At 37.0% G+C, this 12471-nt stretch overlaps 1 protein-coding gene across 2 annotated transcripts; it reads left to right on the top strand.

The window, feature by feature from the left end:
- The first annotated feature begins 2121 nt into the window (after positions 1–2121).
- On the top strand, positions 2122–9438 carry LOC18421391 (tRNA (guanine-N-7) methyltransferase). 2 transcript variants are annotated; one of them, XM_088861808.1, is made up of 3 exons: positions 2122–2352; positions 2695–3307; positions 8234–9438. In XM_088861808.1, exon 3 carries the CDS (start codon positions 8469–8471, stop codon positions 9231–9233), a length of 765 nt encoding a protein of 254 aa, XP_088717934.1. In that variant the 5' UTR covers positions 2122–2352; positions 2695–3307; positions 8234–8468; the 3' UTR covers positions 9234–9438. The 2 variants fall into 2 exon arrangements, with proteins under 2 accessions (XP_088717934.1, XP_088717933.1); XM_088861807.1 differs by lacking the exon at positions 2695–3307.
- Positions 9439–12471: the final 3033 nt, after the last annotated feature.

Raw genomic sequence — 12471 nt, 5'->3', positions numbered from 1 at the left:
TATATTATTTGCAATTAGATTAAAAGATATTAGATAAATTTATTTAAAGTCTATGCTTACCAGCGTAATCATTGTTTAATTGAAAGTGACCCACCCAAATCACTTCATGACCTATGTCTGATCCAACCTCTCACAATTTGCGAAGAACGGGAAATCTGATTATTAATGTTTGCATTTTGTGTAAGGAAGATGAGGACTGGGGATCATCTATCCCTTCGTTGTTCATGGATTATGGATGTGGGCTCTGCAAGCACTAGGATGTTCTTTGTACACACTTGAATTATTGACCAGCTCGTAATTCCATCACTGCCAAAAAAACGCTAATTTTGTTGCAGATTCTTCCGGTTGCGCCATGAGAGGTTTGATCGGAAAGAAACAAATGAACTTTTAAAGAGATGAATTCAGATTTAGCCTGAATAAAAAATAAGATTATTCACAAATAATGGTTTTGGTTTTCCAATACAAAAGAACGTTATGGGGTGTTTTAAGATGTATCTCATTCTTAATTTGTGTGATTTGGTTCAACAATTTTTGGTGAATTTTAGACTTAAAGGTATATGGACACCACTAGTTAATGGATGTATTAAGCTCAACTTTGATAAAAGTTTCTTTGGGAATCCAAGTCCTACTAGTTTTGGATGAGTAGTTAAAGATTCCATGGGTGCGGAGATCTTCTCATATTATGGGCCATGTGGTGTAGCGATAGCTCATAATGCTGAATTATTAGCGTTGTTGCGTAGACTAAAACTATTGAGCATTCGGTGTGCTAGTTTTGGTCGGACGGTGGAAGACGATTCATTAAATATAATCAATTGGTACTTTTCTTTTGGAAAGGTAGGTTTCTATGGAGTTTGAGAAGGTTTTGAATGGAAGCTTTGGATATCTGTCGTCACTAAGTGGTGGTATTCATCCATGTTCATAGGGAGGCAAATGATAGGGTGGATTCTTTGGCTAAAGAGGAGGCGGTGGTTGACCACTTCAGTCGTTTTTTCTTTATCATTGTAATACTAATGTTTTCTATTTGTGATTAATAAAGTTTTGGGTTTTTGTCTTAAAAATAAAAAATAAAAAATAAAAATAAATAAAAATAAATCATGACGCTAGATTTGTTTTTATCATGTGGCCACAAAATATAATACTCATCTTACTAGTAAATATCTTAAAATATCATCAAAGGGTATGAAACCCTTTAAAATATCTTTAAAGGGATTAAATTTTCTCCGGTAACATTTGAAGGTATATTTTTCTTTTACTTTAATTAGATACCTCCTCAATATTTTTTTTTTTTTAAAACCTAAATTTCCCTTATTCGATATTTATAATGAGGAACAAATTATAAGCATTTATGTAATTTGACCTCGGATGACAAAAATAGCCTTATTTGTTCGGCATTACAAATAAGGATCACACTGTTCAATATCAGAAATGCAGAACAAACAGAGTTGCTTGTCATTTTACACTTAAATACTTTATATTATCAAATTATAAAAAATACCTCTAATTATGTTGCATTACAAATTTTTTATAGTCTTTTTTTTATTTGAAATACATAACTAGGGGTATTTTTATTATGGGAGTGGTTTCTATAAGGTTGCAACCTTAAACAATCCAATTAAGGTGCACCTCCAAATTTTATCTTAACATGTAATTTTGGTGTTAAATTTTTAGGATTATCTTGAAAATCTATTTTCATATCTAATTATAGAATTTTAAACTCTAAAAATAGTTAAAATTAAGTAGATCTATAAACATATAAAAATCTTGAAAATGGTCGGTCTAGATAATGTGTTGCAAGATGCACTATTTATGGGGCTCAAAATATTTATTTTTTTCATATTCATACATCTCGATGTCGAGATGATCAATTAGAAGCGTTTCTCAACATTGAAAAATCCTTTTCCAATAGATTTTTGAGGTGCAACCTTATATAAACTTTTTCCTTTTATTATTTTGTTGAGAAATCTATAGTTATTCTATATATCTGATTTAATAGAAAAATAAAATTAAACGCTCAAATGTCTCTAGAAAAAATTTAACCCCTTCCAGTAAAATCGTAAGGGGTTTCTACCCCTTTCATGATATTCCCCCTTTTAAATACGTCCCAAACCCTAAATCTCAATTGCGCCGTAGTTTTAAATTTATACGCGCCGTCTAGTTCCTCTGGTTTGTAGCTCTCTCTCTCACTCTCGCTTTCTGGTTTATAAAGCGGCTAGACGCTTTTGCTAGGGTTTTCCTGCGGTTTTCTCGCTGATCTCGCCGTTAGTTCCATGTTCCGGCCGATTTGGACGTCTCAATGATGAATGGTCCCAAATTGAGGACCGGGGTGCTTAAAACCTGGAAGAAATCCGACAAGTAAGAGCTTCAACTTTTGTTTATATCATAGTGTCTTTGTATGTGTATTTTGTAGTTCTCATGAAGCTCGTTGCTGTGTTTTCTTAATTTTTAGTTTTATTTTTGGCCGTTTAATCATACCATGCGGTTCTCTGTGGCCTTAAACTGAAATGGTTTTCATTATTTTGTATGAGTAACTACCAGGCACTTCATTTGTTTGCAGAGGGTCTATTAAGCTGAAATTCTGTATGATTTTAAACTTAAGCTTTATTGACATTGATTCTAAAACGAGAATTCTTTCCATATAGGGATTACTCTTTATGAAACTGGAAAATGACACAATGTAGTTGTTTTGGTATTCAGATCAACGTAAGGCACTCTTTTGCGTGAGATTGGAGTGCCTGTAAATTCATACAGTGCATATGGCTGCTATGAAGAATGTCGAACCAATTTTATGGAGAACTATTGTAGGCCATATGTTTGAAATACCTGAAGTTGGTGATCATGTAATGTTCTTTCATGAAAGTTACGAATAATTTCAGCAAGTAGAACATGAAGTAGATCCTGCAACCCACCTGAACTCTAGCAAGTCAATGGCATGCCTCTAGCTGCCCAGTTTTACATCTCGACTTCCTTGTACCTAAAGTTACTGTATCGATTTCCCTTTTCTGGATTTTACATCTAACAGCTAGGGGCAAAAGACTTTTTTGTACCAAAAATAAGAGGTCTCATTGTATACATTTCCTTATGCAATATGGATTGAGGGAATGAAGCTGAGGAGGGCTTGGTTAATTGGATAGGTGAGAATCTATGTGTAATTTCACTACAGTGTTTTTGAAGCCGTACTGGCCAAGTGGATCGGTCCTGTACTATTTCAAGCATACTGGCCAAGTGGCTTGGTTTGGATTGGGAGGATTCACAATCGAGATCATATCTATCAGAGGCAATTCGGTGGTGGGGCATTGAGAGTAGAAAGGTAGGGTTGAGATTGAAATTCAATAGGAATATTTGCTAAAAAAAACGAGTGTTTGTATTAATCGATTAGCAAATTAAAATTTTAATGAGTTATTCGATTTTTCAGTTGGAATTCCAACGACAATTCCTTATAACTGCATTATTTCAAGCATACAAGATTTGAAAGTAAAGCGAACCTAATACGAAACAAGCCAAAAGAACGATATCCTGAGTAAGAAAAAGTATTTGCAATGATGAATCTATTTTAGATTTGTTATTCAAGGTGGGGAAATGATGTTTATAAAGAAAATTTTTCCCAAAAAAAGGGAAATCATGTAAGAACCAATACTATTTCCTAAAGAATTCCAAAATATGTTGGGATTAGAGATTTAGTTGTTTTTAACAAAGATAATAATCCAAAAACAACAGAAGTTTTCTTTTTACACAATTGACTACTAAGTGAAAATTATGTAAAGTAGTTCCTCGATCGATTGGAGACCTTAGCTGGAGGTTGAACTTATCTACGATCAAGGGGAATTGGTTTCGTTTTCAATTTAGGGGTTTTGAAAAAAATTTAATGACTCAAAATCATGCTAGTCTGCTATCTTTGAGGTATTAAATGCTGTCTACTTGGGGTTTGTAAGATGCTGACAAGCCTTGACAAATATACTATTAGGATACAAGCGAGTCCGGAGTACCTGTGAAAGTTTTTTCAGAGTTGCACTTTCTACAGAAACTTCTAAGGTGCATAGCATTCCTATTCATCTTCCATAGCTTTGGCCTTGCCTCTAGAGTTGAATTCTCTGAAAAAATTTTTAGAAACGAGGGAGAATGTAAAACTCAGATAATGGTGGTTAAAATCTGTGAAAAATGTTTTCTGCAGAGTTTTCCGTATTTGAAGTTTTTCTTACTCTTATAGATTGAGATAGAGCTGGGTGTATGTAGAAAATGATCCTTTATTGTAGATCTATTGTTGGTGGCTTGCATTTGGTGGGGATTAGTTGGAAGTACTGACCAATGACTGAAGTGGTTGAGAGTTCCTTACTGTAGACAATTTTCAGGCTCACTAAAACTGAGGACTTCAGCCATGGGACTTCAGCCATGGGATGAGGATACATGTCAAGTGACAACATAAGTGGTGAAAGATCAAGCTTAATACATTTCTTGTGCTTGAATGGGTTGATTGCAGTAAAAAACTACAAAAACAGAGTCAGTTGTGCTAAATGTTTGGGCTTCAAGTTGAGAAATATTTTGAAATAAATTCAAATGCAAGCATTAGCAGAAATATTGCTCTAAGCGGTTTCTACCAGTTGATTTCACCCATTAAACTTGTGTACTGATCTGGGTATTTAAAAGTTCACCACATTTTGCTCTCTCAAACTTACACGGTTACACCTACAAGTAGAATTTGAATACTATTGAAGTTTTGTTTGAGACATCATTAAACCTTAGTATTTTCCCACTTCTTTCAGTACGACCTTATGTTGAGTTAGCAAGTCAACAAAAACCATACATGAATGGAGGTGTCCTAGTGACTTGATCCTCCACATGAGTGTTACACTGAAAGCCAATGATAAAGGGTAGATTGGCCCTAACTTTTTCAATTTGGCCCTTGTTTTCAGAAATATCTGAATTAGTTTTCATGTGCACACACAATGTTTGGTAATCAGGATAATACATGGATTTGTTGATTCATTGGGGTTTGTGTTAGCTTTTGGATCCGGGTTTAGCCATGGTGATGAAGCTTCTAATTGCATTTATTGGAAAGTTGTTCTTGTTCAATCCTTTTACATGGTTTCTGAAGTAGGCTTGGACGTGTGAAATTCATGTTCATGCCTCAGTATAAGTTGCTTTTTGGGAAATTTATCAAAATATCCTTAAGATATAAAATTTTTAACAATTTACCCATATTGTTTGATTTTATTTCAAAATACTTATGAAAATATTTAGCATCACGAGTCCGAATAGTTGCAAATGTGCAGAATGATAAATAATGCATCTCTCATTGGCATTTCGAAAATTTTCCCTTGTTTTTATATGATGATGGTGTCATCCACAACACATGAGATGTCATGCTGATGTCATTACCTACAAAAGATATCATGCTGATATAGCCTCTCTTGTAGGTGGGTTGGCTGTTACTACATGCCCATGTATGATGTTCCAATTATGTGGTCAGGTGGAAAATGATCAATATGCTTAATAATAATCTTTAACTGATTTACGTGTTATCATTTTTGGCCAAATAGTGAAATCTATCTCTTCCTCTCTCTTTCTCTCTCTCTCTATCTATCTATCTATCTATCTATCTAACGTAACAACTACTAAGCAGTGAGGGGTGTTTCATCCAAGTCTGGGATTTTAAAGTACCCTGTTGTACAAAGTGTATTATGCATTTTGAGGTTGATATCTGATACAAAATGGTAAGCTTAGTTAATTTATAACTAGGGTTGCTTAACATCTCTCTCTCTCTCTCGGCTGAAACAGTCGGGATCATGGGCCTCTAAAACATGCATCTCTTCTTAAATACAAGATGCCTCACTTTGTTGGGATGCTTGCGATGGCATTATTGCTTCTCAAGTTTCCAACAGAAATGGAGCCCAATGATTAGGAATGATACCAAAATGGTTGTAATGAACTGCATAATGGACATGTCATGGATGCTCACGAATGCCCCTTGAGATAAAACTCAAATTATCCATTTCCATCCATTATTCAACCACTATTGGGGTGTGTTTGATAAGTGGAAGTCGTGGCTTCCAGTCATTGTTGCACTTCCCGTTTGTTAATGGGAATTGTAACGATGTTTTGGAAGCTGCTGCTTCCCACAGCTTTCAAAATAGCTATAGATTGCACTTAAATGGGGAAGCTGCATCTTCCATGCTAACCCATGGAAGCCGTGCCTTCGAAACACGCCCTTAGGGGTAGGTAAATCATATATATTGTGTATATTTTATGTGGCTCCCAATTCAATGCTTTTAATGGGGGTAGAAAGGCAGAAGCATATGTTAAACTGTATAAATTTGTGGATGGTGAGCTTGTTTATGTTCAAAATTTCATTTTTTATTTTATGTAAATGAACAGCCCAGATTAAAAGGACATCTGATCATGGGGGCCATCCGTCAATGTGCTTGTATATTTTTTTTTGGGTGGTGGTTTTGGATGGTCCAATTCTCTTGAAATGAGTACCTATAATGTCAAATACGGGTTGCAACAGGTTGGGTCGGTTTCGGGTCTAAAAAACAAAAATAAAAATTATATCTATGAGATCGTTTATGAGTATCTATAATATAAAATATATCTTTGAGACCATTTATCTTTGGTATAAGGAGGTCACAATTACTCTTAGCTAATAAACGAAAAAACACCTAACTTTTTGGTTTTAAGAAACGCCTCATCTGGGACTAGGCGGCCTGCTTAAGGTGGGTCCTTCAAGGCGCCCGCCTAGGTGCGGCCTCGCCCAATGGCAGAAAAAAAAACTCAGGTAATGGATAAAATCATCATTTTACCCCCTAAAAAAGGGGAAAAAGGGTTGGGGGCCATTTTTTCTCCCAAAAACATTGTTAGTGAAGTTTAGAGTGAGAAAAAAACAAGATTTTGAAGATTTGTAGGGAGATCGAAATTTCTTTCGACCTCCTTGAATGGTCACGAAATTAAAGGATATTCATTCCCAATCTTTTTGATGCTTTTAGTGGTTGTAAAAGAGGAGACTTGGGAATCAAAACATTTGGGTTTTGGCCTGATATCAATTCCACTTCAAGAATGTTGGTATATTTCAACAGTTTTTGTTAGGTTATGTATTTGTTTTTTTCACTATGTTTTATGATGTTGTTTTTTTGCTATTTGTATTTTTTTTTTGTGATATTTTATGATATATATTTGATAACTTATTAACTATTTGCATTATTATTTTCCGATTTTGATAATTGGTTTGGGCCTTTGGAAAAGAAATTTAATAAAAAAGTCCATTGGCCCCAAATCGAATGAATATTGTTTTTTACCCTTGTTTTTAGTTTGTTTAATGTTGTGTTTGAGTTTTAACTATTTAATTTACAATCTAAAGTCGTAAATGTTTATGTTTGATCTGTACTTCTGACTTCTGCGTTTTGAACAATATCTTTCATACAAAACTTACTTATTAAATGTAAAAAAGTCATTTCTATATACAATGAAATGGGGAGAGGTGGGGGGGGGGGGGGGCAAAAATCCGCAAGGATCTGCATTTCCCCAAAAGGCAGGTCGCCTGTCTCCGGGCAGCCACCCAGGCGGCTGATTCCGCATTTTTTAACATTGCTCCTAGCCACTGGATAGCTTTAGAAGTGTCACGTAGTTTGAGAATTTTTTTTAAACTTGGGAGTCTAGTCAATGGCACTCTTACGACCACTTGATCTGAAATCTGGCGGATAAGAGTAATTGTGACCTCTATACGAAAAGTAAATGGTCTCTTTCTATACTTCTCTTAAATACACACACACATTGGGTCGCCCAACATGACCTGCTCTGAGTCAGGTCCCATCATTTGGACCCAAACCGGCCCTGGACCTAGTCCCAACATGACCTTCTCTGAGTCAGGTTGACCGCCGGATCAGTGGTTCTAACCAATCCAATGGCCACTCCTAATGTAAAAGAGTCATCATATTTATTCTCGTCTGTAGTATGTGTTTGCTTTGCTTTCATTTTTGTTTGCACGCTATAATATTGCATTGCCCTTTCCATCTTGGGTCTTAAATTTTTTTTCTTTCCCCTCTCTCTATATGTGGGAATGCATATTTTTGGGTTTTTCCTCTTTTTCCTTTCTCAGATTTATTTCTTATGCCTGTGAGGTCCCTGATTTCGTTATTTTTATATTTCTGTTTTATTTCATTTGGGATAATCATGTTTTTACTTTCTATTCCTTGTGATTTTTATCGTTAACTTAGTCGAGCATTTTAATTGTTTTCTCTTCTAGGTAGAGAAAATTTTGAAAGGATATACCTAGTGACAGATTGGGCTAGAGAAGCCATCAAGTAGAGCGAAGGAGGGATTGAAGAAAAATAATAGTATTTGAAGAGAGAGAAGGGGGGGGGGGGGCATTGGGTGAGGGACACAGGGCTTGGCAGCGAGAGCAACTGATACCTGCGAGAGAGAGAGAGAGAGAGAGAGAGAGAGAGAGAGAGAGAGCAACATAGATTAGGATTTTGCAAATGGCTAGTAGCAAAGGCCTGCCTCGGAAGCGTTTCTACCGGGCTCGAGCCCACAGCAATCCCCTGAGCGACTCTCACTTCCCCATCCCCATCACCCCCTCCGATTTCAACTATTCCCTTCACTTCCCCCACTTCTCGAACGTTAACTCAAACTCTGAAGGCCAACAAAAAGACTCTCCTCTTCTTGTAAGGTTTGCAGACGTCGGCTGCGGCTTTGGCGGGCTCCTGGTGCGCCTCTCTCCCCTCTTCCCAACCACCCTCATGCTCGGCATGGAGCTGCGGGACAAGGTTACAGAGTATGTGAAGGAGCGCATCTCCGCCCTACGAGACGCCAACCCTGGCCAGTACGGCAACATTTCTGTGGTGCGCACCAACTCCATGAAGTACCTCCCTAACTACATTGGCAAGGCGCAGCTCCAAAAGCTCTTCTTCCTCTTCCCTGATCCCCACTTCAAGGAGAAGAACCACCGGCGCCGTGTCATCAGTCCCCACCTGCTGGCCGAGTATGCCTACGTGCTCGCCCCTGGCGGCATCATTTACACACTCACTGATGTCGAAGAGCTTGGGGCATGGATGGAAGGGTGTCTTGATGCCCACCCCCTCTTTGAGCCTCTTTCTGAGGAAGAAGTGTGTACCGACCCTGTTGCAGCGATCTTGGATTCAGCTACTGAGGAGGGCCAGAAGGTTGCCAGGAATGAGGGGCAGACATTTCGCTCGGTTTATAGGAGGAGGGTACTGCCGCCGACTGAATGCAGTAGCGGCTAGTTGATATGGATAATTTTTTTCTTTTCTGGCCTTTACTATGTTGAAGAATGTAGGAGAAGATAAGGATACTGTTCCTTTCTCTCCAGGGTTTCCTTCACGAGTGGATCGGAGGTGAAGAAATCCCACGATTTCTGTCTTTTTGTATTATTTATTCTTCAATGTGAAATCCTTCATATGAATGGAACACATATTTCTCTCTTTCTCAGATTATTTATTCTTTCGTTTATTTCGTTTGAATATTTTGTCTTGTATTTTACTTAGTAGCAATGCCTTCTTCTACAATGAACCTTCTGCATTGATGTGATAATGGAAAATGACATCTAATTACGTTCAATATACTTCAAACTTAATAAATCCTCATCAACGATCTCTATGGAGCATATTCCTCAAGAAAAAAAATTGCAATGTGGATACAGTATGTTACCAAGAAGGCTGAAATTTTCTAATAAGTTCTGCATATTTGTTTTCTTTTGGACAATTGATGTTGTACGCTAAATTAAATTGCATCCTCGTCACATTCATATGCCTCGTAGTATTTTCTTTTCACATTTAACTTTGTGTTGGTAAAGATGAGCCCCTGCACCTGTTCTTTGTGAGAAAGGTTCAGCATAAATTTGTGACATGGGAAAGTAATGATGAGGCCCCCACCTAGTCTCTATGGGAGGTTGACAGCATCAATTTTGGTCCTCTAGAAAACCACACTTGCTTCCAAACACTAGAACAGTGGTATTGAATTTTAATGTCATCTAACTACTTTATAATCTTGTCTTGGTATTCTTAATGTATGGGAATGAAATTGTTGAGCATGAGAATGAAAGTGAATTGAATTTATAATCTTCTCTTGGTATTCTTAATGTATGGGAATGAAATTGTTGAGAATGAGAATTGTGAAAAAGAGCCACATACACATGCTGAATGAGAGATAACTTGGGCATACTCTTCTGGAACAAATTAGTTGAAACCCTATGCATTGATCCAGGTCATAAGATACTTATTAGTCCAACAATTCTTGAGTGTCTCATTTCGCTTTCATGATGTTCAGAATTACCTAGAGTAATAACATGGTCCATTTAACCAATTATGCCTAGGAAAATGGTGTATAGATTCACGTTGTTGCATGGCTGTTGTGGTATACCCCAACATGTTGCTTTCTAAAGGATGTGAAGGATCCAATGCCAAAGTAGAGCAGGGGGCCACCTTTCAAGTTCAGTATGGAAAAATATTGGTTCTGAACCTATGCTTTGAGTTAGTTATATTGGAAACATCAAAGCTTATAGGTGATAGAGAGGTCCCATAAGCAAAGAAATCAGAGCAACTTTGGAAACATCTCAAGGAACATTCAAAGTTTAGATGGAACTTCTGAGCAAGGTTCTGTATGTACCATTGACAGTTCAAGGACGATATGTGAATCATCACTGCAGGGATTTATGGAATGGATTATTGTGATGTTTTGTCAGACTATCTACCTATTCATGTCATGAGTGGGCACAGACGGAGTAAAGTATGCCCTAAGAAACTTTGAGCTTGCCATTGGAACATGAGGACCTACTCGTTCAAACGCTTATTTGAGTAAGCAAAAGATTCAAAGTTTGAAACTGGGGCTTTAGAGGGGAGCCTTTGTCTCATTTTGATCCAAAAAATCCTAAACTCTGAGTCATCTACTAGCAACCGCTCCAACACTCAAAGGCAAGCATTGATGGATAGAATGAGGACCCGCCTTTCCTAGGAGCAAGCGTCAAAGCAAGTTATCCTTACTCAAAACCAGACAAGAAGGTTTCCGGAGCCTGATAGTTTGGAAGTTGAAAGCAATTTCAGGAGCCTGATAGTTTGGAAGTTGAAAGCAATTTCAGGAGCCTGATAGTTTGGAAGTTGAAAGCATGGACGGATAGAATGAGGACCCGCCATTTCTAGGAGCAAGCGTCAAAGCAAGTTATCCTCACTCAAAACCAGACAAGAAGGTTTCAGGAGCCTGATAATTTGGAAGTTGAAAGCAATTTCAGGAGCCTGATAGTTTGGAAGTTGAAAGCAATTTCAGGAGCCTGATAGTTTGGAAGTTGAAAGCATGGACGGATAGAATGAGGACCCGCCATTTCTAGGAGCAAGCGTCAAAGCAAGTTATCCTCACTCAAAACCAGACAAGAAGGTTTCAGGAGCCTGATAGTTTGGAAGTTGAAAGCAATTGCTTACTTTCCCAAAAGTTTTTGACATAAAATGTCTTGAAGCCTCTTCTGCCATTAGAAGACTAAAATAACTATTTGGGTACACATGAATGCCCCCCATTGTCAACTTTGGCATGTCCCTTAACCCCGAGTCCTGACCAGAATTCTTCATGGAGACATTATCGCATTAGGCCCATCAATTGTCCAACACAGTAGTCTTGAAGGAGTCTCTATGCTTGTGCTAGAAGTATCTGACGGCGCTTGTGTCTCCCTTGCTTTCCTTTTTCCTCCAGTCATGTCATTGCTCTTGGATTTCCACAAATTGTGAGCATGACTAGATAGTTCAAATGCGAAGTCTGTAACAAATGCTGTATGGTACATAGATATGCAAAGAGGTAAATAAAATTGAGTTTCTTAATTGTAAACGGTATCTTCTGTATTAAATAACGCAGTATACAATTTCGTAAGCGAAAGCATATAGTATTTCTTAATGCAAAGCATGTGTACTATACATTGTTATTTAAAGAATATTAATATGCATTTTTAGCTTTGAAAAACATTGTTTTATGTCAAAATTGAGTACTGTTTTACTTTTGAATACTATATTTTGTGCTCTAATATTTGTGCTACTTATTAAAGTGGGGTACGTATGCTTGTTTTCCATCAAACCACAGTTTGCCATGTTAACATGTTTTTAAATTATCAACACATGTTTTCTCATTGATTTCTTGGTTAGATACTCATAGCTTCCTTCATAAATTTGAAACATAAATTTGAATTCTTATTGTTATCTTTCAAATGTACTTGTTTGGAAAATGTGATTTCCAAGTTGTCACTACTGTGTGTGTTTTAATTAGATTATTTAAAATGAGGATATATTTAGGTGTTTGACCTGATTTTTATTATGGGAAAGCATACAATGAGCACACTACATTTTTAAAGTGGTATTTCACAGACTCACCTGCCAGATGTGATGACTTGGATGGGGGAATTATTGTAGGAAAAATGTAGTATGATCATTGTATACATCCCTTACAAAAATAGTTCCTATTTTCACAAGAGCCTGAGATGAAGGAAGA

The sequence above is a fragment of the Amborella trichopoda genome, chromosome 3 (assembly GCF_054954075.1).
Source record: "Amborella trichopoda isolate Santa Cruz 75 chromosome 3, AtrichopodaSantaCruz75HAP2 v2.0, whole genome shotgun sequence".
Classification (NCBI taxonomy): Eukaryota; Viridiplantae; Streptophyta; class Magnoliopsida; order Amborellales; family Amborellaceae; genus Amborella; species Amborella trichopoda.
Note: the sequence above shows the minus strand (reverse complement) of the source record. Positions and strands in the feature narration are given on the sequence as shown.